The 26,579-nt window shown below is 41.7% G+C and overlaps 1 protein-coding gene across 2 annotated transcripts in view; it reads left to right on the top strand.

Moving 5' to 3' along the window:
* The window catches only part of STX8 (syntaxin 8), a 112,725-nt gene that overhangs the window by 16,456 nt on the left and 69,690 nt on the right, over positions 1–26,579 (top strand). For both annotated transcript variants that reach the window (XM_075044863.1, XM_075044864.1), the window contains exon 6: positions 817–909. In XM_075044863.1, coding sequence (XP_074900964.1) covers positions 817–909 — 93 coding nt within the window. The remainder of the gene's footprint in view (positions 1–816; positions 910–26,579) is intronic.

The following is a 26,579-nucleotide window of genomic DNA, read 5'->3' as shown; positions in this document are numbered from 1 at the left end:
GTATTGGGTGCCAGACCTTCATCCCATTGAAGGGAGGGGGGTTCTGGTCATCCTGTACAATTTCTGGCTGCTGGACTGCAGCCGGCTGGCAGTCTTGCTCTGTGCAACATTGCTGCTCTTGCAGTTTCAGACCACTGACAGTCCAGCCTCCAGCATCTCTTCTCGTTCTACTTGATGACTTTGGGCAAGGAGAGCTGCCCATTTTGGTTAAGCTGCTAAGGACTGCGTGGTACCTGCAAACTGGAATAGCAGAGGTGATATGGATCTCATTAAAGGAGTGTCTGCAGAGCTGGTGGGAGCACATCAAACTTTAGCAGCCCCCTCATGTGCCCTCTGTCTTAGGCTCTCTTCCATGCACTCTGTATCGTCTTGCAGCTTTAAAAATCTATCTGAATTCTTTGGTGTTTGCATTACCTGTTTGTCTTTTATTCATGTTAAAAGTTTCTTGAAAAATTTAAAAAGGCTAATCAGAGATCTCTATGTGTGTGCCAGAAAATCTCCTGCATTTATGATTGAGTAACAGCTGAATGTTGAATTCTTGGATATTTTTTCGGGGGGGGGGTAGTATTGGGGGGCAACCCTCAGCTAAATGTCCCAGCTAGAGCAGACATATTAATTACCCATCATTCATATTATTTTAAGAGTGCTGTTGCCACAAGGATTCATTTTCATGTTGTGTTGATGTATTTTTCTTAATACATTTTGACTCTTTAAGCACAGAGTACATCTTTTTCTTCACTTCTAGATCTTTTATGGTACATAACTTGGCATATCAGCAATTTTTTTCATGTAACTTTATATATTTTTCTGTTGCAGAGCAAGATGCTGGACTTGATGCTCTTTCTTCAATCATATCCCGACAAAAGCAAATGGGGCAGGAAATTGGGAATGAGCTGGATGAACAGAATGGTAAGAACAAGACTCATAGAGACTCATTTTGCCTCATTTTTACGTAAGATTGTGATTTTTTTTTTTCACTCTTCATACAACTGCACTGCTTTTTTCCCCACAAGACAGTACTGTAAATGTTTATGTATGAACAACCACTACAGATTCTATCTGTTCATGACCTGGTTGTTTTATTGTGTTTCACTACGTAACCTGTTGAGCATGTACAATGTATAACACTTGGTATATTTTTGTCAAGCCTGCCTTTTGAAAGAAAAGATTGGTGATTATTTGTACAAAGTACAAAATTAATTTTATACTCGATCTTTTGCATTTTTCAGTTTTATGACAGTTTTTATGGTAAGCTTTTATGTGTTGCTGGGTTTCACTTGAGCATTCTTATTCTGTGTCTTTCCTTATTAACTAAATGGAAAAGTCTTGAGCCAGCGATTAAAGGAGAAGCGTTGTATTGTTTGCTACAAATGATTTGGATTTTGAACGTTTCATGGCATTGAACGTAGGATCAAATTAAGTGCAATATTGAACTAGAAGAGTACCTATTTTCTTTAAAATGAACCAGTATCCAAATGATGGAATTGCTCTCCTGTTAAATATGCTTTGTTACTCACTTAATTGTTCACGTGACATAAACTGTCCCTAGGAGAGCAGATCCTCCAGTCTTTCTGACTTTTTCATCTCTTACAATATGGTAATAGTTCAATTAAAGCCTTGGAACCCTGCCAGCTTTCTCCCTTGCACAAAGGCTTGAGCCATATGGTTTATCCTTGGGTTCTGTTGTACTTAACCACTGAGAAGGTAAATGTCCTTTTACTTGCTAATAAATGATATGCTTAAATCGGCTTCTTCCTGGACCTATATTTTTTTTTCCCTTGTATTTCTCTGCATGTCTGCTCAGAGTGAGGGGGTTCCCGTATTAACAATCACATAACACGAAGTACTACTTGGGAGCTCCGTTCCAACTGAGAGTGAAGTAAGGGGGACGGCTTTCTCATGTTTACCTTGCATACATGGCTAAATCCAGGAGGGGTATGAAATGTCTAGAATATGTCTTTGTTTATTAATCCTAAGGTTGTTAAGAAATGGTTTGTGCAGCTGGGAGAAACTATGCTTAGTGGTCTTGTCATATTTTGATCCTCTGCCTCATGTGAGCAAAGACATTTTCAGTTAGAAATCTGTTTTATAAGTTTCTTCTATTAACCGTTGTTTAAAAAGTCATATTAATTGCTTTTTTTTGCTCTAAATAGAAAACAGGTGGGAAGCATGAGCATGTTTACTAATTCTCTGTGAGACCTTGGTTTCTCATCAGGAAAATACACGTTCTGTGTCCCATTTCCCTCTGTTGGGGGTAGGGGAAGGTTCCCCAAATCCTTATGTTTTTGGGACCCTGAAGGTAAAGTGTATTGTACCATCGCATTTCTGCGTGACCATGCCAGACTTTTTTAGCAGGGAAGCCTTGAAACATCTGTGAAATTGGGAATGTATTTAACCCTCCTTTTTGCAAATCATGCCAGTTTTGTTTGTCTTACAGATAGTTACAAAGCCTAAAGCAAAATTCTTAATGTTTTCATGTGAGCTATTTTTTGAGCTACAGGCAACTTTTTCTCAAAAGATGGAAACTTTCCCGAGTGCTCAGAGTAAAAAGTGGTGAGGATTGCCTGTTGCTGACTGCAGGCCAGATCCTGGGGGAATAGAAAATGCTGAGTTGCCTCTGCTTTTCACTGTCCTAGAACCACAAGAATAAAATCTGCCAGCCATGTAGAGTGCATCGTTTGTAGATCTTTAAGCAGTCTGAAAAAGGTGGGAAATGGTCTGGCTCTTACAGACAGGGGACCAAATTACTCAGCACTTAGCTTCATCACTACCAAGCAAGTGGGACTCCCATGTTTTCTCTGACATTATGCAATCCCCCCCCCCCCCTTTTTTTTTTTTATTTTTTGTGGATAGAGGGGTGTATGATCAGACATTTCGTTGCCACTGGCACACTGGAAAAGCTGAAATCCCTAGCAATATTTTCTAGGGGCTACTTTTGCTTTGCACATCTGATTTCATGCCCTGTGCTTAACTATCTACAGACTTTTCTCAGGCACTCTGCCAATCTCGTGTCACTGTTACATGGTTAGGTTGATGAGGATAACTGCCCTGTAATTTCCCCTTACTTGGAATCTCTTTCCTTCCTAGTGCTGAGTGATAATGGCATCGTCTGTGTTGTGGGGAGGCAGGAGAAGTTAATCTGCATTAAGTGCTGCATCAATATTTCTTTTTATTCAAGTCAAATTTTCCACCAAATTGCCTGTTTCTGTGGGAAGTTTGAGTTCCACTTCCCTGACCTGCTTTGGACATTCCCACCTTCTGCAACTAATTAGGTGCCTTTAGCTTGTTCTGGCATTATGATAAAATGTGGCTTAATTCAGAAGTAGCTGATAATGTCTGATAGTTAATGAAACAGACGTTAGGGAGCTGGACAACTGTACTTATTTTCTGGACAACTTATTCAGGCCCGCTTTTTTTCTTCCCTAGTAGCTCAGGTTCTCTGTTCAGTTGAGATATTTGCACTTCCCAGCTCTTCGAGGTAGCCTGAGGCATTTTCCCTTGAGTGCCAGTTGGTGTAGCTGTGCATTTGCAGATGCACAAGTATTGGAGGCATCCAGATTAATTATGCAAAGTTTACTTCTCGAGTAGAGTTGGTACATGTAAATTCTTTTGTGTTTGTTAAATGACTGAAAAATGATTAAACTTTGCTTTTCGAAGGGTAGTTACTCGGCAGTATCTATTTTACTTCACTGGTGGGCTGAGAGGCAGTGATGGGCAGTAATGTTTCAGGTTTGTAAGACGGCATCCTGCAAATGGGCCAGGCTGCAGTTGTTGCTGTGCTCTCCAGAAGAGTCGGTCCTTCTCCTTGGGCAGGCTGGGAGACACCAGCCTTGCTTAGCTCCACGTCCCTGCAACGCTTGTCTTTCGGCAGATCTCTCTGAGCTTCCTCCATAGTCAGCAGACACCATCAAGGATTGCTCAGGTGTGATCCCTCCAGCCTGCCTGACACGTCCACCTCGGAGCAGGGCACAGCGTGTCCTGAAAAAGCCAGTTTTTCCCCACCAAATCGTAAAGAGAGCCTGGGCTCGGATGGAGGTGGTTGCTTTGCAGACATCTGCCCTGAGCAGATGAGTCCCGTCCTTTGATTTTGTTGAAATGTGTCCAAGTTTTAATTGGAGTCTCATGTCGTTCTTTACTCAGATTTTCAGTATAGCTCTGTCCTTGAGATTTTATGCCTCTTCTCAAAGCCGATGGTCCTTTTCAAACCTCCTGAGTGTAGTATTCTGCACTGATGAGCAAAGTAGAAGCAGGGTACCAGGAGACATTGGTTTTTTCCAGCCTCAGGAGTTTGCTAACAGTGGGAGAGATGGGGGATTAGCAAAAGAATTTTCCCATCATTAGTTCCAAATTTGGCCCCAGAAAACTTTCTGTAATCCTTTCTTCTGTTACATAAAAAAAAAAAAAAAGAAAATAGTGTAAATGGCCTCTGGCCCTGTTGATGAGGCAATCTAATCTAGTGCAATAATTTTGGAAGAATGCTTTCAGAAATTCTGAATGCTGTTTGTTTTACCCTTATAGAGATGTTGTTTTCTCATTGTGACATGCTTGCATGAGAATATAGTACTCAGTGACGGATGGTAAATATTGCTAGCTTGCAAAATTTGTCATGTTTGGCATTTTTACCATGTCGCTCTCTATTTGGTATACACCGTTGAGGATGGATTCTTTTGCTGCTGGCTCCTTTGAAATTTATGTCGGAGTGTAAATATGTTCATAAACCGCTGTTTACATCCTTTTACTGGTCAAGAGAATGCTGTACACAGTGAATATCCAGGATGTTCTTAACCAAAATGGATCATTTCCAGTAAATGATCTCTCATAATGAGGCTTTAATTACATAGTTATGTAACACTTTTAATTTCTTGTAAAAAAATCAAATTTCTAAAACCAACCAAAAATTGAAGCATTATGTATTTTATTGTTTGTTTTTTTGGTTTTTTTTAATAGCTTTGCAAATAAAGGTTGCTCTGTCACCTCTGGTTATAGTGGGTGGCACACAAGTGTCCCAGGTGGACTCAGCTCAGCCTTTCATTTGGTACCAGTTCAATAGTCAAAACCTGTGACTGGCCTGGTATACGATTTTTGTTAACCTGACATGCTTCCCTCAAAATGCAATTTGGAGACTCCACTTGAGACTGGAGCCCTGTTCTAGCTGTTGCTGTATACGCACATAGAGAAGTATACTTGTAAAATCAAAGAAAGTGAGTTGAAAGTATTCTTGGTGATGCAGAGACTTGTTGAAAACAGCATCAGAAATTATAGCACAGCAGGGGTGCGATTCATTTCTCCTAGGGCAGTGTTCAACCACAAGTCTATTGCTTCTGGTGCAGATAGACCAGTCGGTATATGTACAATGAAATGCTTCTCCTAAAGATTATTTTACATGGCTATTGCATAATCAAAAAGGAAGCCTGAAGTTGTTTCACATTTCTGTTTATTAAGAACATTTTTGCTATAATACAAACTAATTAGCATTGTGTATGGAGTATGTTTGAATTATGAGACTAAAACCAATGGGGCTGTGGATATATTACATCATTGTTAGGATTAGTTTGTAAATAAGAAATGATTAAAGATTAAATTTTAAAAAACGCTCACCATCTTGTCTAAACAATATATGTTTTCATCATATAGAGTTACAATCCTGCATGCTTTGACCCCCTTCTGAGATGGCTACAGTCCTCTGGGCGCTGGGATTTGAAGGTGTTCAGCATTCCTTGAGAAAGGCTGAGCAACAGCAGGTTCAGGTTTTCTAAAAACCGCTACAGAAAAACATATGTTTTTAATATTCAGATGTAAAATAACTATCCATAGCCTGACTGACCTCATACTATGCAGATAGATTTTTATTTTGCTTCTTGAGCTTATTGTACAGAATAGAAATGACTTCAGTTTTATTGGGGAAATGTTCTGTCTCTATTGCATGCTGTTTAGTTGGATTTAACCCTTCTTAGGGGAAAAATTAACACTTGTGTTAAAACATTGCTTTTTGTCATGAGTGATCTAAATAGTGGAATACTTAGTCTCAATATGAACACTCAGAAGTTGGGGAATACCAAAATTGAGGTTCAATGGCACTTCTTGCTTGTATTTCTAGGCTTAAAACAATTGCATGCTGTTTTCTGCAGGTCCTACCTCGTTTTGTGCATAGGACTCAAATCTCTTCTGGGGTTGAATTGAGTATACATTGTGACAAAAACTTTTTGTAAGGTCTCTGCCTCATTTCTTCCAGGTGTGGGAAAATGTTTAGTGAGTAAGGCAAGGCTTGTAAGAGGTTTTTGTGGAGCAGATAGATGTTGCCTTAGAGCATAAAACTCTCTGCTCCTGCCCAGGAGCTCCATGTGATGGTGGTTAACCCATCTTAACCAAGCTTTTTCAGAAGTGATTCCCTTCTGTGTGTCTGACTTGGCATCGTAGGGTCTGGTTTGCTGAGGTTTTGAGCACTGGCACTTAACAGAAATTGATGTGGGCTTTGCTTTGAGTGTAATGAATCATGGAATGGTTTGGGTTAGAAGGGACCTTTTAAGGATCATCTAGTCCATCCCCCATGAAGTACTAGGGAATATAGAATCATAGAGTCATTCAGGTTGTAAAAGACCTTTAACATCATTGTGTCCAACCATGAACCTAATACTGCCAAGTCCACCACTGAACCATGTCCCTGAAATATATGAAAATACATTAAATACTGTTTGGAAGGATAGATAAGGTTTGGTTTATACGTGGCTTTTTAAAAAGAGGTTCAAACCTTCTTTTACTGAACATCCAAAATAAACCTTAACTATTAATTTTCTTATGTTTCCTTCTGAGTTGGGGATGATAGTGTTTCATCTCCCAAGGAGGCTGTCAAAATCAAAATACACTCGTACTTACTGTCAGGAGGGCCACCATTGGAAGGTCTGGGAGGAAGCTTTTAACTCTTCAGAGCAGAGTTGGAGTTGTATGCAGTCCATAAGGAATGCAGCCTTGTGCTGGATGATGAGGATAAAATATTTGGTATCTGTCAAGGAAGGAAGCCCTGCCTGTGCTGCCTACTGAAAGAGCTGTGTAATGAAAACTGAGATTACGCTGGGTTTGCATTGGACTGAAAAAAATGTATCTACACAGAATAGTATTATTTGTAGCATTTCCTGACCTTTTAAGTACATGACTTTGCTGCTTCAGTGTTTCCAGTGTTTATTTATCTGTAAAATTTCCTGGTGTTCTTAAAAAGAAAACTGAAAAAGCCAGGGAAGCCACTGCCATATGGATCTGTCTCCAAGCCTGGGTCAGCAGCCAGATGAGAACACCTACACAGGGACCTCTGCAACGTAGGCTGACAGGGTAATTTTACCGGTGTTGGATGATGTGGAGCAGCATGAGAGAGGTGTGAGATGTCTTGCCTGTGGGCTTCAGGGATGGCTGCTGACAGCAGAGGTAAGAATAAGGAGTAAGCATCTTTGTGCTCCCTTTCAGGTTCTGGTGGGATGGGTTTCTAGCAGTCAAACTCTGCTGGGAGAACTCTGGTACAGCGTAACAAACTATTTGTAAGTATCGATGAGATGACAAGTCTGCAGTGGCTCTCGCGTAAGTCCTTGTTAAGAGTCAGTTGTGTGAAATGAGTTTGGACTTATTTTGTGGAAGAGCCTTACGAGTAGGGGAAAAGAATTAGGTGTCATTTTGACTTGAGAATGGCTTTGATGCTGTCTCATGAGACTTCCTTGTAAGTAGTCTATGGAAGCATGGGTTCAAATGAATAATCCCAATAGATGTGTCATTGATTGGATAATGATAGTCAGAAATTAGGAACTGACTGTTCATAGTTGGAATAGGGGTATGTCTTGAGTTGGGCTGTGTGGGCCTGTCTGGTTCTGTTCAGCATTGTTGTTAAGGACATGGATGATGAAGTACACAATGTGCTTACTCAACTTCTGTCTAACACAAAGGTGGGAAAGACTGCAGCTAAGTTGGGAGTAATTGCTAGAACTCCTCCAAATGATCTTGAGAAACTAGAGCGATAATCAGTCGGGATACCTGCAAAGGATGACTCTTCTGTAAGGTTTAATCGAATTAAAGATTCAATTAAAGTCAACTCTTAAACATGAATGAATAGTATAATGCTGTGGAAAAGGCTCTATACCAGCCAGTGTTGTTTGGAGAATATGCGATCCTTCATTATGCTTGGCGCTGAGAAAGAGACCATGCAGGTTGGGCCAGAACTCTTCAAGGTAACGTGGACCTGGGGAGAGGGCCCAGAGGGTAGGCAAAAGCATGATGTAAAGCAAAAGCATGATGTAAAGCAAAAGCATGATGTAAAGCAAAAGCATGATGTAAAGCAAAAGCATGATGTAAAGCAAAAGCATGATGTAAAGCAAAAGCATGATGTAAAGCAAAAGCATGATGTAAAGCACTGAGATGTGACCCGCCAGGAAGGACGAACTGCTGGGGTAGCTGAGCTTAAGGAAGAGAAGGCTGAGATGGGAACACAAAGTTCATGAAGAGTGGAACAAGCTGGTTCGAGAGGGGAGGGAGAAGGCTTTTGGTAATAGGGTTAAGTTGAGGTCAAAAGGAGCAGGAAAATCCTTCCAACAGCACTGAAGTGGCCCATGTCAGGAGGTTGGGAAGTCCCTGTTGTGGGTATTCCTGACAGCTTGAGCTGAGTTAGAGCAGGAGATGGACTAGACAACTTCTTATTTTCTGTTGTGACCCTCACTAGCTCTTTCTTTCCTATCTCTTCTACAGCTTCCTTCAGACTTCTAATTCTGCTGCTTTTATTGAGTTGATCTTTAATCTCCCCTTCTGAATGTCTAATCCTCACTTTTGAAATCACCCATCAGTATTCCAGCATTCTTGCTCAACTAGTTCCCCTTCTGGGTCCTTTTCCATCTCCCTGTAACTTCTGTATGTCTTAATGTGAAAGCATAGGGGTACTGTAGCTCCTGAGGCCACTGGAGAGTCTTAACGTGGAAAAAACAGCATTGTTCTGAAATGGCTGAGATATTTTGGCTGAAACTTTAAATTTTTATTATTTTTTTTTAATTCATGTGGAAGCAGACATCCAAGTTGGGAATCTTGAGCCTGAGTCATTAAAGTTTTTCATGATTTTAAGCAACCGAAAATAAAGCCTTCTCATGGGAAGCAACAAATGGCCTTAATAGTGGGTCGTGCTACTGAGCCTGTGTGTATATTTTTGTTACACTCTATATACACATAATACTGGGAGATGATACTTTTTCTTTTGGTATTTTTTTACAACTTGATGCAGCGCTTCACAGAAACAGATAAACCAGCAAGGCACAACCTGGATGAGGATAAAAGCGTTGCACTTCTGAAATGTGACTGGGCTCCTACATACTCTCACACACACACAATGAGTCTGTCTGGCCTCTTGGCACAGTTAGCGTTTTTCCTTGAATAGTTCAAGCCGTAAAATAACTGTTCAACATTTGTCTTCTCAATTATGTGGATTTTTCCACAGTTAGTCAATCCCTACCTCACCCACACCGCGGTGGGGAGGAGGGAAGCTGTCTTCCTTCATCTGTCTTCACGGTGATCAGAAATGCTGGAGAAATTACCGCCAAGGAAAAATGAGTTTCTGACTTTTTTTAAGGCTTTCAGGATTTTTTGATAAGAGTTATGATCTTAAATATCTTGTTTGTTAAGTCTTGTCCTTAGTTTTCTAGCAGGGCTTATGGAGAGCTCTAGCAGGGATATAAGCCTCAACTTTTAGCAAAAGAAAGTTTCCCATCTGCTTCTTCAGGCATTTGATTTAAACTGTTTAAAAAGAAAACAAAACCTAGCTGTAATTGTAGATATTTCAACACTCTGATGATTTTTTTCCGTGTTAATTTAGCTTTTCCCCCTGTTCAAAAAATCTCAGATTGAGACCATAGAGAGGGGATTTATTTTCTTAGCCTGCTTTCCTACTTTCTTAGGGTGGCTGTCTGTCATGCATCGTAAAGAAGCAGAAAGGCACAAACCCAGTCTGTTCTCCTTTACAGCCCCTTTTTGGTAAATCGCATACCTGTCTGTGAGCAGCTGAAATTATATATCCTGACCTTACAGTCACTGCTTGCAGAAAAGAAAGGCAGGAAATAAATTGTCCCATGCAGAACAGCCTTTCCTAGAAGATCTAGGAAACTGTTATGGGAGTTTCTGTATAATTTTATTTATTTTACCCTCATAGATAATACCGAGGTATTATATCTGGCTCATTCTCCTTAAGTACTGTCCCTCTTTTTTGACTGAATCAGGGAAGGTTTTAATTGCATGTAAGAGGCAGGGTCCCAAACGCTTTCTCGCTTGCTCCTCGTAAGCTGGTGTTCCGTGTGAACAGGACGCGGCTGCTTCAGCGTTTTCAAATGATGACATATCGCTGTCTCTGGGCAATATTTTATTCTTGAATCGTTAAGCACCACTTAGGTTAAAAATAGTGTTTTATTTTTAAATATTTGCTATTTGCGGCAATGAAATGCAGCTTGGGAGTTTATATTTCAGTTTATACTTGAAAAGACTCTAACTTTAGTGCTTCCTCTGTCCCTTTTCAGAGGATTTTTTGAGGACTTACGGGGGGGAGAAGTAGGTGACTGCTCTGTCCCACATCACTTGATAACTTGCTTGCCTAGGCATTATAGGAAAGAAGGCAATATCCAGGCTTAAAAGAAAGTCGTGCTTGGTAGGAACCATATGTTCTTGCGTCATGGTGATTTCGGTGAGTGGGCTGTTGGATGCTTAATAGGCTTTTAATAGATTTCCCAGAAAACTTTTAGGGTCAAAACCTGAATGGTTACGACACAGGAGAGAATAAGAAAACCATGTTTCTGGGCATGTTGTTATCGTGAGGTATTGCTGGAATCCGAAGAGTGCTTTGAACTGGATTTACTCACCACCGAGCGGGTTGCTGAGTGCTCTCTAGCAGTTTGTCCTGGTTTTCCCATTACCTCCAAGTGTGCTTCCAGCTCATCTCTTCTCCTGTCTTTGCATGGAGAAACTATCCTCTCTCTCCTATTTTCCTAGACTCTGAGTAGAATATATTGCTTCTCTGATGCTTATGTTGTCAAGATCTCTGGTGATTATGGCTTATTGTGCCCAAAATCACTGGTGCTGACTTGTTCAACGTTAGACTGGTGTCCAACACAATTCAAAACACAAGCAGCATTCTTTGCTCCCAAAGAAGTTGGAGTGAGACAACAGAAACAATTCATAGGTGCAGCACTGTGGGCAGATTTTTATGCGTGCAATTTTTAAGTGCTGGATGTTGGGTTTTAAAGAGAGTTTAAGTGCCAGTGTTTTGCCTATAGGGTTTGTGGGAGCTGGTTTCTTATGGAGGGATTTTAGCCTCTTCTGTGTTAGACGTTTTTCTTTAATGCCAGGTGGATATAGTGTGAAAAGGAGTTCGGATACAGTGGTGTGGAGTTTTGAGGTGAGGTGGTAGAGCAGCATATAGTGTTAATTATCAGATCTCAGGTTTTGAGTTGGGGGTGGGTTGAGATCAGGGCATCCCTTCTTGCAGCCTGGAGGGATTGCGCTTGATGTATAGTGAAACGTTTGAGGTGTGTGCAGCAGCAGGTGAGAGCCTGGATGGATGCAGCGAGGAGGCTGATACCATCAACTCCCAGCAGTGCTGGGGAAAATCCCTTCCAGACTGGTGCTGAGGCTGCTCCAGCCCCGCTCTCTTACTGAGCAGTCCTGAAACACAGATCTACTTGTGGCATCTCTATTGAAAATTGATAGACCCTATCACATTTATCAGTCGCCAGGCAGTTTCAGTTCTTTACTGATCTGTTCTGCAATAAATAAATGTAACATATGGAACAGCTTTGGTAATCAGCACCTCTCAGAACCAGAAAATGAAATGCAACATCTTGCAATGCTCTGACCATAGAAAGAACAGAAAGCAGAATAAAGCTGGTTGCTCTAAGTGCTTGTGTGCAGATGGATCTCTATTGTGCAGTATTTGAATGGGAAATGTGGCTTTCTTGCTTGTTTAAATACTGCTTAGATATTTGTAAAATCTGCTGTTAGATCCAGCCTGGAAATGGCAGGTAATGCTTGGCTTAATACATTGAAATTGGATATTGAAATTAAGACATTGAAATTGGCCCTGTGGCTACCCGTTTGTAGGATGAATGTACACAGTTCATCACAACTAGATGGAAGCAGAAATAAGAGTGCTGGGAATAGTTGCTTGCTCAAAGCTGCGTTTCAGTCATAAACATAATTAATGTGACATAAACATGGGATTCTTTTAAAATGGTGAAGTTGATATCTTAAAGCATCCTGAGCTCACTTAAAAACAGATAAAATAATTGTGCTATAATTACTATTATAAATAAAAAATAAAATAGTAAAGTAACCCTTGCAAACTTGGGTGGAATAAGTCTTATGAGCATAACCTTTTTTATTTTTGAATTGCTGGTGTATTAAAATGTGTTTTATCCCTATATGTCCCCAAACCAAGTAAGATTATATAGGTATTATCCTGTTTGTGCCATGTATTGTGAAAAATATTCTGCCTTACTACCTGACTGAAGTCCTTTTCTATTGCCCCCATGACCCCTGGGTGTGGATGTGATGTACTTGTTGCCCCCAGTGAACTGCTTTTGCTGTTAGACGTTAAGAACTAGAATAATCCTCCAGTATGACAGTAGTACAGGTCTTGGACATGGAAGCAGACAAAATTCCTCTTCACTCTCTCCCAACAGTTTTGTAAGAAACACTTTAGCATGAAGGGAGTAAATCACATACTTGGAAAAAGATACTATAATATGAACCGGCTGGCATCAAAGTGCAGGGGCGCTAGATCGCATTGTTCTGAAGTAACTCCAGTGGTGTTTGATCTCAAAATTTTGTTGGAAATTTTTTTATAGAACCAAGTTTTGCTGAAAAATCCTGGTTTGAGTCCAGAGTCTTTAGTCTGAAACATCTGCGCCTGACGGCCTTTTTCCAAGCTCAGGGTAGGAATTCAAGAGATACCTTTGTCTGTGATAAAGTGATGAATTTGGCCCTGGGATAGCGAGGCCACGGGGTTCCCAGTTCTGAAGCAGGATGCTTGATGGATTGATCTGGGGACCAGAGACTCCAGGGTTCCCCATGGCCAGTCAGCTGAACCTGCTGCATCAGTCTCCTCTTGGTGTTAGCAGAAATGCTGAAAGGAATATTGGTTTCAAGTACTACTAGACGTTTCAGAAGGTTGGTTTTGGTCTGTTTTGGGCAGAGCCTGTGTAAAAATAAGGTAACATTTGGCATAAACTTGCAAAATGTTTTTTCTATATAACTCTGACCTTTGTGTTTATGGTGCCATGTGGAAACTAGAGAGAACAGTGACACAAGACAACCAACTACCATTAACAGAGCCAGTCGATGAACTCCTGGGTTCAGAGTTGGGGTAGCGTGGAGCAGGTGGAGAGCAAGCAGGAGATGCCTGTTGGCACTGCGGCATTTGGCAGGAATGAGCTGTGAGCCAGGACAGTGTCGCAGGGAGGGATTGTGCCAGGCAGGCAAGCTGAGGGACTGGGGTGGCACCTCTTAATTTTGGTGTTCCTTGCCTCTTGAACTCCTGCATCCCACCTGGGCATCTTACTGATATAGCTCTGCTTGCAGTTAAGTAGCCCTGTTACCTGCTGCTATTTTGGAATATCAACATTTTCTGTATCCCCGTGTTATCCAGTTGCTATGCAACAGGGTGTGGGTATCACATTACAGTAATAGGGTTTTCAGCCAATGTTTGTAGATAACGTGGGTTTTTGCCAAAGAAAATTAGCAGTGTGAATTGAACTCTAAAGTGGCCTTCCGAAACATGATATTTTAAATGAATAGAAAATCAGATAAGCTGGGAGGAAAGCTTCCTTCTGGTTGAGCTTAGGACATAGACTATGTTTTCTGTAATAGTTCCCATTATAAATAAGTATTTTCACTTGGAAATTATTATTGGGACCAAGCTACCTCAGAGCACCAGCCTGTGGATAGAGAGAGAAGACTGTAGCATGGTACATTCATGTGCTAATGATGAAAGAGCTTGTGAGAATTTGGGCAGGATTATGCATTTGCTGGTACTGGTGCATCTGGGTGGCAGCTGGAGTCAGTGTTGACCAGTTGGGTTTTTCCCACTGTTTTATGGTACTTCACTAATCATAGGTAATTGCAGCGGTGCTTAAACTTGAATAGAGCCTATTTCACTTAAGTGTGGTACTTTCCACTAGTTAAGCTGTTGTGACTTCACTTCTTACGAAAAACTTCATTTGATGCTTTGTTACAATAGGAACTATAATAGTTTTGCTTATGGGTAATGTGGGTGGTGTGTTTTCAATGAAAGGAAAATGACTTTCATAGTTGGAGACCACAGGACTTTTGTAAGGGAAGGTCTGAAGGTTTGTGTGTAAAAATCAACGTATTCCTCTTTTTCTTACAGGGCTACGCCTTCATCCACAGTGGTTAGTGCTTACTGTTAAAGCAGAGAGTTTGAATATTCAGTGATGTTGAGCATGGAGGAGGTAGAAAAGCACTGATAGGAGAGGTTCTTCACATCTGGGTGTTGTGTTGACTGAAAATGACTTTTAGTAAATGGCTCTTAGTAACCCCCTGTTCTTCCCTGAGTTCATTGTCATTCCAGAGAGTTGTCTAATCCGTCCCCTCCAGTTCTGTTCTCCGCTTTCTGAAACTTGTTTTCAAAGTTTTCTTGTGCTAGACCAGAACTAGAGACAACAGATTTAAACTGATCATTGGTTTTCCATACTGAGCTCTTTATTGCTTCCCTCCAGGGCAGGCCGGGCGATTGTAGGGTCTTTACGCAGCACCCGTTCATTGAAATCTAAGCCTGCCAATGTGTAGATGTGGCAGGACTAAGGTGGGGTGGGTGGCTTTTGAGGTGCACAGTAACATCTGTTAGGAAAGGTGGTCTGGTGCTGCTTGTTGTATCTTGGCTGGTGGCAAAGAGAAGCTTGCTGGGACTTCTCCTAGCACAGCACTTGACAACCTGTTGGGCTTGCTGTGCCTCTGGGGTACTACTGACAGAAAATAAGCTCTTCTTCTTCACCATGGAGCCACTTGTGCGATGGGGCACAAAGAACCCTTAATCACCTATAGGGAAGCAGAGCTGAAGGTGTGTGCAAGGATGCTGCTGTTTGCACGCATTGTCTTTGGTCCCCTCTTCTGGGGTCTCCAGCCTTCTCTGGGAAAGGGGCTACTTAATGCTGTATCTCCCTTCTTTGTATTTTCCAAGAAGTATGATTAGGAATGCTGGGGGGGGGGAGATGGCAGTTTGGGTTTCTGTTACCCTTTCTCATCTCATTTTGTGAATGTTTTTCCTTACAAGTTCTAGTATGGCTTTTTAGCAGTGGTAATAATGGTTAAAGCATGAGAGTCGCACGTGTGGCATTGCTGCTTCTGGCTGGTGGACAGCAAGTGACCACTGAATCCTGCTAACTACAGGTTTGCTGCTTGGCAGGACCATAACAGTCTTGGAGAATTTGGGGATCAGTTTTTATAATGCTGCATCACCTTCTGACCTGGAAGGCTATTCTAAAAACCAGAAGGCAAATGAGAGAGACTAACGTCTGAGTCGGGGACTCATTCCACCTTCCCTTAACACTTGAAACAGATGTCATCTTTCAAGGTGCCAGAGAAAGAAAACCAGTGTATTTAGTCTGCTTTTGCACCTACCCGTGTCAGTGTTCAGGATGGGGAATACCTTGTGATCTCTCTCCCCACATTGCAGTTAGATGTTGAAGAGGCACGTTTCTGTTTCACTTCCTAGCATAAGGAAACTTTTTGAAATGGAAATAAAACCCAAATCTGCTGTATGCTTCCTAACTGGCTCTGTATCAAGCTGGAATTCATGGTGGAAGAGAATGGCAAGAGAGGTTTTGTTGAATGGCGGAAGGTTGCACCCCTCAGAAGCAAACAAACTGAAACCATAATAATCAAAGCTGACTTAAAAGAAATCTTATAGCTTTATTATAAGCATAAGGCCAATTTCTCACTCTGCTTTCTGTTGAGTAGTCACAGTGCAGCTGTGATGGCATTTCAAACAAAATTTTCAAGGCAGAGTGATTTCCTTATAATAGGCTGTCCTTGTAGGAAAAGTGACGTGCCAGCCCATTAGAAACTCAAATTATCCATTCTCAAAACGGCTGTGCTAATTCACTGTTTTCAGTAGGACATACATTGTTGCCCAGCCTCAGCTGAGTGTTTCTCAACTTTCCTGTCTTCTGTTGCTCTTAGTGTGGTACTCAGGCTACAGATCAGTGACAGCCAACAGCTATTCTGAATATCTGTGTCTCTATATGGTTTCATTCTGAAGGTAATAATTGTTCCTCGGTCCCTGCTGAAAGTGAAGCTTTCAGATTTTTTGTGAATAATGGAGAAAAAAACTTTAATACGGGGGCCAGGGAGCCTTTTAAAGAGACCATATGCCAGGCTTGTTCTGCTTCAAGCTGTTTTCAACTTGTGTGTGATAACAAGCTGGATTATATAATTTAGGATGTGTGTGGAGTTTCGCCTGTTTGATATTTTTTAAAGGTGTTTATGTTTATTTTTTTAATCATAAAAATCTTTATGTATTTGATGTGAAACTGAATTGAGAGATAATCAACATTCTTATCTACACAGGCAAAATGCAGGCATGAACCTGACCCTAATTGTCAGACAACCGCAGAAAATCATCTCTCTAGGAAAATGTCATGGTTTAACCCCAGCCGGCAACTAAGCCTCACATAGCCGCTCGCTCACTCCCCCCTGGTGGGATGGGGAAGAGAATTGGAAGGGTAAAACTGAGAAAACTTATGGGTTGAGGTACAGACAGTTTAATAAGTAAAGCAAAAGCCATGCACGCAAGCAAAGCAGAACAAGGAATTCATTCACTGCTTCCCATCGGCAGGCAGGTGTTCAGCCACCTCCAGGAAAGCAGGGTTCCAACATGTGTAATGGTGACTTGGGAAGACAAAATGCCAGTGTCCCCCCCTTTCTTTTTCTTCCCCCAGCTTTGTATGCTAAGCATGTCGTCATATGGTCTGGAATATCCCTTGGGTCAGTTGGGGTCAGCTGTCCCAGCTGTGTCCCCTCCCAACTTCTTGTGCACCCCCAGCCTCCTCACTGGTGGGGTGAGAAGCAGAAAAGGCCTTGGCTCTGGGTAAGCTCTGCTCAGCAATAACGAAAATATCCCTAAATTATTAACACTGTTTCCAGCACAAATCCAAAACACAGCCCCATACCAGCTATTGTGAAGAAAATAACTCTGCCCCAGCCAAAACCAGCACAGAAGGTAAATAGTTTTGTGGACAAAATGCCCAGGAACCGTTTTTTGTTCTACTGTACAAGTCCTAGTGGACATTTGCTAACTTCATCTACCTGGTTAAGAGGAACTTAATTAGTAGGTATGAATTAGTAAATATCTGCTGGGTGTCTATTGGGCTGAAGGTGCTCGTCTGTTCTGCAGAACTCAGTGACTCTTGGTCTGTCAGAGCACTTCAGTAGACCTTGTTTGAATAAAGATGGAGGGAAGTGCTGTGGGCCCTCGGGAGTTTTGTGGCCTGGCTTCTCATCCAACTCATTAACATTGTCCATGCTGTTAAATTGTGACAGCTGAACAGTTTATCCTCTGAAGTTAGTAGGAAGATTGAAGAAAAATGCACTCATTTCCGAGTTGCCAGGAGCATTTATAAGGAGTATGTTTTAAACAAGTCTTCCAATACAGTGTGTAAAGAAATTTGAAGGGGAAAACCAGTTTTAACAGGGATTAAATAGAGCAGCTGGGCATTAAAAGCAGCAGATATTGTCTGGCTAAAGTCATCTAAGTGTACTGATGTCACCAAAACACAAATGCAGCAGAAAAGCCATTCTTCAGTTCTGGGATAAAAATGTTTTGTAAACTGACTGGCACTGTTGACTTTAGCGAGAGATTTGTGTTTTGAAAGGGGGGAAGCTTTCCAATAGTTCTCGCTAACAGTTATATGAAAATAAGCTGCAGGCACTGCACAGTTGTAGTCCTGCCCAACCATCCTTGATAACTCGGGTTGTTCATTGCTGCTCCTCTGAAGTTCCCATCAGATCCTTTCTGGATCAAAGGGGTGGTGTTAACCACTGAAATTTCCAAATTTAGCTTTGCTCAGAAGATCCTAGGTAAATTAGGAAGGTGTATCACTGCTGGCAGTGGCTGTCAGACACTGCTTTTTTTTCCTGCCCAAAGCTGAAAACCGATTAGCTGCTAATACAGCCTAAAACTGTCATGAGTGCTGTAGTTATCACTGGTGTGTCAGTTTGGTTTTGTGTTTCTTCCCACAGAGGATGCTCTTGTTCTTGTACCACCAAACTAAATCTTTTTTTAATGCCAGCTGAAGGAGTTGAGAGTTGAGCTGGTGGTTGCTGCTGTGAGTGTGTGGTAGCTTTTATATGGTGAATGGGGTTTCAGAGGGGTAAATGAATGCAGTGCTTGCTGATGCTATTCACATGCAGTCTGTTTTTTTTGATCTGTTTTAGGGATTGGAAGACTCCCTTCTTCTGGAAAAAAGGGGGGGAGTGGGGAAAGAGAAATCTAACTATTTAATACATTTCCATGTTCCTGTGTGTCTTTCCCCACATCCTAAACAAGAAAAATATCAGTAAGTTTCCCTTTGGCCCTGGGGGAAGAAAAAAGGAGTCTCCAGCTGGAATTCATGAAACTTTGTTGAACAAATGAGCGGTGTCATGGGTTTGTGGTGATCTTGCTAGAGCACAAGTGGTGTGCTGAGAGTGAACAGCCGTTTCATGCACACTTAAACTGTCCTGAACCACTACCCTCCCCAATAATTCTTCATCCTTTCCATGTGGGAGAGAAGCACAGAATAAACCATGGAAAGAGGAGAGTTAGAAATCAAGGGGTATATTTTATGCCTTGTAAAAAGAAGGCACCGCTCTCCTTTTTGCTTTTAATATTGTCTGAAATAAGGCGTATGTGTTATTTCCAAGGTGCTTTTTAAGCATGGGGTCAGCAAGTGGCTACAGGTTTGATGATCCTGCAGTTCGGTGCCTGGCAGTGATGCTGTTTCAGAGGAATGTGGGTTTTTTCCCCTCCTAGTCTTGTCCTTAAAACAATTGCCCAACTGTTTAAAAAAAAAAAAAAAGTGCCATCTGGAGAGGAGGAGGAGATGAAAGTGTTTCTTCCCAACTGCAGTGCTGCACAGCAGAGAAGCCTCAGCAGGTTGAGGACACCCAGCTACTCAGTAGTGAAGAATCTCTTGCCTCTGGTCTTATCCTGGGAGCAGGGTACCTGTCTTCTGGGTCTCCTTCTCTATCCCAGTGATGAGATGCACTTAGTGCACCTTGGGTGTGTTTTGCAAGGCACTGAGCCAAAGTTTTGGCATTGCTGTAATGCTCATGTCTCTCCCTAGCGCTGTGGATCAGCTCCTCCAGAAGTGTGACTCTGCTCATTTTATTCTCTTGCTCCTGAAAACAGCTCTGAGTGGTTTATTTTTTCTTCCTTAAATTGACTTATGACTGTCGCTGATGAATTCTTCTCCAATGAGAAAGTGCAATAAAGTGGATAAGGGAAGGATTAATGTTGTGCATCCATGTCTTCTCATTTAAACTGCTCTCAGCTCAGTGTGACTCTACTGATGAGGAATAAGAGTCGTTGGCCAAGAGATGTGTAGTTGTTCCCTGCCCCTTTCAGGCAGGGACACTGAGCAGCGGGTGGTTGTGCCTGCGTTTTCTTGGAGTAGCCATCCTGAAACTGTTTCTGTGCTTAGCATGGCCCTTTTGTGCTGAGGTTACTAAGGACAATGTTTGACCCCGTCTGGCTTCGCTTAGTATGCTTACTACCCTGTTTCTCTTGAATTTATCTAATTTATTTTAGTTATCTCCCTGCTTGTACTTCCTTTTCTCAGTGAGAGGGAAGTTGGTATCTTAATTTTCACTGGAAAGGAGTTCCCTTCTTGGCATTTGTGTAGTTGGTGGTATTAAAATATGTGTATATGATCTCCAAATGTGGAGAATGAGAGAACAATGTCTCATGTAGGTGTCTGCATGTAGTAACCAAAGCCCTTCCTAGGAAACAGCTCTGGCTCTTGGGTTTGCTGTTTTCAAGTTGTTGAATTTGTTTCAAGAATGGTACAGGCATGCCTCTGCCTTCTCTGCAGAAGCATGAGTTGCCCGTGCAGTCTGCAAGCTGAGGGTCCGGGAACCTGCTGTGGTCGTATGGCACCAGGTGTGGTACCAGCATCAAGCAGTCCGTGATGCCTTCAGGTCAGGCAGCTTTTCCTGGGAATGCTGAGCCCTGGATGGTCTGGAAGAGCCGTGGAGGTGAATTCTTTCCCGAGTCCTCGCCGTATGCACAGGAAAGGGAGTCTGCGTGTGCTGAGCAGGAGGTAACCTGGAAGCGAGGCCAGCGGATCACGGCACGCTGCATTCCTCCAGCTACTCCCCATGGGCACTGTGCGAGATGATGGATATTTCAGCATCTTTGTTCTTTGTTTTCCTTCTAACACTGGAGGAGTTTAAATCACTGGATGAGAGGGCTTGACACTTCTCCAGTTACACAAACAAGTGGTGCTGTACTAGCTAAAGCTGAACAGCATGTTTTTGGGAGAGGTGAGCAGGGACCTCAAATGCCATACTTTGGGAAAGGTCTTTCTCGAAGTCACGGCTGTGACATGGGCATTAAGCTTGTATGTATTGCAAAAATTGGGATGTTATTGCGGAGCCTGGGATGCTTTCCAGTAACAGTGTGTGCCTAATGAGGAGCTTATCACTGCATAGTGTTTGGGCCTAAATCCGGAATAAAATATACTGTGTTGTCAGACACTTAACTAAAAGAAAATAGAAGATGTTGGCTTACCTTTTAACTTCTGCTCGTTCTTTCTCTTAAAATAATAATTCTCAGGGAAATATTAATTTGTTCCAGCTTCCTTGGAGCAACTGCCTGTCCCAAAAACCTCAACAAGGAAAAATATGACTGCGTAGGTGCAGCTTCACCAAAGCAGGAGATATCAAGTTGCACATTAATTTCTGATTCTCAGCAGTAGCACATGGATTTAGAGAAATCCAAGCTGTGGTATCAAAGGTGCTCTCTCCCATACACCTAGGAACAGCTCCGTTTGTGGCTGCTATTGCATAGTTGTGGTCTGGTGGTTGGAACTTGGGACTTTCATTCTTGGCTTGCCCAAGGACTCGCTTGATGTCTTTGGGCAGGGTGCTCAACCTTTCTCTTTGTTTCTTGATCCCCAAAAAAGGTGTTTCCCCTATTATGGTGCTTGTGAACCTTAGCTGTTCTTCTCTGAAAGCTGCATGGAGTTAATCTGCTAAAAGTCTGTGGGATTCTTTGATATGCCATGAGATACCTCTTGCCTGATCCTTCCTATTTTCTTCAACATAGTTCAGATCGTCGTCTGATGATTGTGGAGTTCCTAAATGTGGTTGTGAGGGTGAAGCCCTGAGTTTATTTTTGGTCTGGTGAACTGCAGCAATTGACTGTGTCCTCAGCTTGTCTCAGATCCACCCAAATATTTGCTGGTTTGATGGGGAAAGAATCAGTGTAATGTGGAGCAGGTGACAAGTGTGCTTGGGGCTACTATGGCAGTTGGAGTCACTGGACCTGGATACAGCTTTGTGAAAAAAATTCTTCTAAATTTCAGATTCTTGTTCCAGAAGAATGGATTTGATGAGAAATAGGCCCAGAGAAGAAGTGAAGGCTGTGGAGGGCAATGGAAAGCTTGTAGCATGGAGAGAGGCTCTGATGTTTCAGTTGTGTAGTCTGGCCAGATGTGGATGAATAGGAGATACGGTTTGCTTTCCATTCGTGTTTTGGCAGTAAAATATCAGGGAGGGGAAAAAAGACTGTTGAAGCTGAAGAGGAATATTGGTTCAAGAAAAAAATGGGAATAAATTGACCATAAGTACTACAGACAAATTTTTTTTTTTTTTTTTTTTGAAACTGAGAGATAGGAAATTCCAGAGTGGCTTTCAGGAGAAAAAATGGGCAAAAAAATTACCTATTTTTAAGGTGGAGTTCAGTTCACTGAAGAGTTTTATGTGACTTGATAGGAAGGGAACTGGTCTGGATCTGCAAGTTTTTTTAGGGTTTTTATCTGAGAATATGTGCTGCTATTTCAAAGTAACAAAACCAACTAAATCATGTTTTATACAATTTTTTAAAATGTATAATATAATAACACTGAAAAACCAGCTGCATTTTGAGTCTATAAGAGTGGCAAACCCAAGTATCAATTGTTTTAATTCTTTCATTCTCAAAAAAAAAAAAAAAAATTTTTTTTAAAGACCACTGGATTGTGTAATGCATGAAGATGCATCCAGGCAAAAATATTGCAGTCCAGGCAGCCTTGAAGAAATCTGTACAGTCTCATTACAAGCGCTGGGGGGAGTGAAGGAGATTACCATTAATAATTTTTAACCTACGTGAGCATGCATTATGCTGCTAATTTTTTCCTGCTGCTGAATTAATGTCAATGTTGAAAGTATAAACAATTCCCTGAATAAAATTTTGTTTGGTTTGCCTTGTCCCACAGATTAACAAATCTGATTACAGCATTTAAATTTAATACCCCAAAAATTCCCTAAATGAATGATTCACTGTGAGGCCATGAGCAGATGTAATTATCTATGAAAACTAATGAATCATGTCGTTAGGATATTTTTCCTTGCAGCTGTCTCCAATTAATATGTCCATCAATTCTGAGAGTAACAACGTCGTAATCCCAGTGTATAGGTACCGCCGCATCGCTGTTCTCCATCAGTCTCTTCAACAGTCACACTGAGTAATGAGGAATTCTCTGTCGCTTTTTTTGTTGTATTTTTGGAAAATGAACAGCAATGAGAATGTGTTTTGAAAATATTCAGGTGGTGGAGTGGTATTTGATTTGACTGCATCCCTTTCACATTTCCCTAAACAGGGAAGCCTTTACAGAAATCAGTTTTGGTGAGGATTTAAAGCTTTTCCATCCTAATTTTATCTGTCAGTATTCTTATCTGGGATCAGGGTGTTCACTTGGGAGGCTTTTGCTGAGCAGCTATTTCCCCATGTAAATCAAGTCCTAGTTTGCTGAGGGTGGTACTTTGGTACCTACGAGAGTGGATAAAGCAGTTTTTCCACTTTCTGGCTAAGTGGCGGAAGATGTTGAGACTTTGACAAATAGCTCAAATATCCTGTAAACAGCTGAATGAAAAGAGTTAAGTAAGTATTAAAGGAGACTTCCAAAAGCCTGGAGAGGAGGGACTTTCTCCTGCTCACGTTTTACTGATTTGGTACCCAAGTGGCCCTGCATCAGCTGGTCCTCCTTGCTTCTCCAACAAGTCCGTCTGCTCTATAATTATTTTCATGTTTATTTTATCTGTCAATAACTTAAGTTTTCCCAGGATGGGCTAATGTAACAAAAGGGTACTATAGCAAACAAAGTCAGTAAGTTGGACTCTGTTGGTTTCCTTGAATGCTGCAGTTGGGCTGTGTGCAACAAACCAAAGGGTATGCAGCCCTGGGGAAGTGTTCCCATTGATGCTGGAAATGTCTTTGAATTTAACTGTGTAGTCTGTAGGGAACTGAGAGCTGCTGAAAATTGTGTGAAAATAAACTTAATGGGTAGTTTACCATGTTGCAGAATAACAAACTTTAGAGCGAAGGTACCTGGAAGGAGGGATGTGGTTCACATTTCCAGGCTGTGCGTTAATGTGGACAAAGACCACAGCCGCAAGACATCTTTTCGCATGACGTGGTCCCTGCTCAGAGTCGAGAGATGCCTGCGGGACTTGAAAGGCTGTATAAAGTTGTCTTTGTTGAAGACCTGCGCAGGAGGAAAGGAGATGTGTGTGCCTTGCTCTCCTGACCTGTGGAAAGGGAACGGCAGCATTTGTATGTGAGCTTTTGCTAGCTGACCGTATCCCAGAGAGGATATTTGTTGTCGCAGGGAGTCTGGCTCATTTGAAGTGGTTACCCCTGCAAGAGAAGAACTTGCTGCTTCCTTGTACAAATTGATCTCCTGCTGGGAATAGAGTCGTTCCACCTCAGGCTCACAATAACATTGGCTCTTTTCCGCATTGTTTGACTGCTAGGGACATATTGATATGATCTCCTGCAAGGAGAGGCTTGGTTAAAATGAGGATTAAGAGGGAAACCGAGCAGATTGCAGGGTATTAACAACTTGGTCGCATTCCTGGGGCAGTAGGAAGAAAAAAAGAAGTCAGGCTGCTATGATTTCAGAAGAATGTTTGCTTTGTGATGCTGAAGCCTGCTCGGTGCTGCTGGAGAGACATGGTCCACAGCAAAGTGCTGGGCTGCAGGGATGGCATTTAAGGTATGAGGCATCTGTCAGGCTGTTGATTTCTGAACACCTGTAATTGTAATTAGCAGCAATAAAACAAAAAGTCACTGAACTGGATGAAAGGGGGGGAAAAAATCAGAGTGAATCTAACTGATAAAGTGGAGAGGTGAATGTGTGCCGCATGTCCTCTCCCTTAATATGAGGATCATTGTAAAAATACGAGAGTTAATTTTCAGTCTGTCTTGATGATCAAAGCCAGACAATATGGGATTTTCCTGTGGACTTACTGGGACTTCCTATAAAAGGACTGCGTAATGTTTGTTTATGAAAGTGCAAACCTACAGAATTACAAAGAGCAGGAGTTTACAAAGGAGCAGCAATTTTTGCTTTTCCCAGTGAGAGTGCGATCGAAGATACACGTACGATGTGACCTCAAAAATAACTTTAGTCACCGTGTACAGAAAGTAAGATGGTTTGTTGTACCACCTGTACTGCACTGTGTTCTCTTAGCTATTTTAATAGCTAATTAATCTTGATTTGCTTGGATTTAAGAGGGTTTTTTTCTCTTTTGGCACATATGTGCAACCTATTATATCATAAATCCCACACATTTCAGCAAATGTCATCCTGATTGTTCCCTACAGCACAGCATACTACTAGTAAAACATTCAAGGTCAGGAACTTGGATTCTTTAACCACTGTATTTGAGGAAGTCAATTTATTGTTCTGTCGTAGCAGAAAAGGGTAATTTCTTTTGGACCTATATCATATTGGCAGCCAATCTGGAGAGGTCAAAATTGCCTTAACACTGTAGGTTTTGTGGGTGCGTTAATCTGCCTTAACAAATTAACTGTTGCACCCCACTGATGCCAGCACAGGGCATTTCTGAGTATTTAGTGTTTTTATGTTCCTCTAGAAGAGTGAATTATTTTTGTGCACTCAGTCTTTGACCTGTGTCTTGTATCCTAAGATCGATAAAAGTATTCCTTGTACTTTTTACCTCTGTCTGTTAAAGGGTTTAAAGCAGTTTGCCTGGGGCTGGAGGAAGTGACCTTCATATCAAATAATCCTGACTTGGCAAATTGGGGTTTTGGGTAGCTTTCTTGTGGCTATTTGTGCTGTGAAAGCTGAATAAAAATTTGCAACTTAAAGTCTTAAAAAGTGAATTAGGTATGTGTTGACTGGAAAGAGCCATTAGCGTGTCCTCAGTGTGGGATGTTTCTTGTTTTTCATTGCTGCTTAATGTATAGCTATTACACAGTGTCTGACCTTTTCCCTGGGTTGTTTTGGTGGGCCCATGAATGAGATGTCAGAGTGGCAATGTGAATTAAAACATCTTGCATAAGAGAATGACTTTCCTGCTCTTTTCCAAATAGGAAAAAACTTTTAAAAAAAAAAGAAAAAAAGGAGACTCCTCTCTTAATTTGCCATTTCTCTAATACTTTTATTACATGTTTCTTCTTGCTTTATTCTTAATATTTTAATTTTTTCAAGCATGTCTGTTCTAGTGGGTTTGTGTTGTGCCTGGAGCAGAGTGTCTGCGTGGTCCTCATATGTGTGGTCCTTCTCCATGTCGATGCCTCTGTCTGGCCCGTGGGCAGGGAGGTGTGGAGGTGCTGTGACCGCTCCCGTAGCTTCTGAGCAGCATCATGGAAGAGTTGGCTTTTTTGTGAGGTACCTTTAGCCCACAAAAGCTAAATGTTCGCTATGGTGGTCATACCCTTCCTAGCTAAAATAGAGCTTATTTAAAACGTTTTGTTAAGATTATTAGATGGCTAAACCAAACTGTTGTACGTATTCCAATTCTCCAATGTCTCCTAAGTTAGGAGCTCAAAAGCTTTTTATTTCTTTTTTCAGAACACTTTGGAGTGTTTTTTCTTCCTCATAGGCTGTATCAGTGTTTTGAATACTGACTGCTGATGGGTGAGCTTGGCTTTATAATCAAGAATTGCTATTTTCAGTTCTCCTAATAAGTTCCTGAGAAGCGCTGTGTCCTGGGCTGTACAGAGAGCTGTGCTCTGCAGTGCAACGTCTGGTTGCAGAGGCTATTTCACACTGTATGCCTTTCATAAACAGAGTAGGCTTGTGGTTCTGTTGACAGCTTGATGCTGCCATGGTGGTGATTTTTTCAGACTTCCTAAAATGCTCCTGTGAGCAGAGCAGACAAAAGGGAGGCATGGGCAGGACCTCCCGTAACTACCTGGGGGTTTCAGAGGAGGTTCAGTTGATGGAGGGGCCAAACTTGGTCATTGCAGATGCTAGAAACTAGAGAGACGTATTTGGCATCAAGAACATGATGCTTGCATAATAGAGAGATGCTTGTATAATTGAATTTTGTGTTGCAAAATATACTTTTGA

Source organism: Buteo buteo, chromosome 13, assembly GCF_964188355.1.
Source record: "Buteo buteo chromosome 13, bButBut1.hap1.1, whole genome shotgun sequence".
In the NCBI taxonomy this organism is placed as follows: domain Eukaryota; kingdom Metazoa; phylum Chordata; class Aves; order Accipitriformes; family Accipitridae; genus Buteo; species Buteo buteo.
The sequence above is the reverse complement of the archived record's forward strand: the minus strand, read 5'-3'. Positions and strand labels throughout refer to the sequence as shown.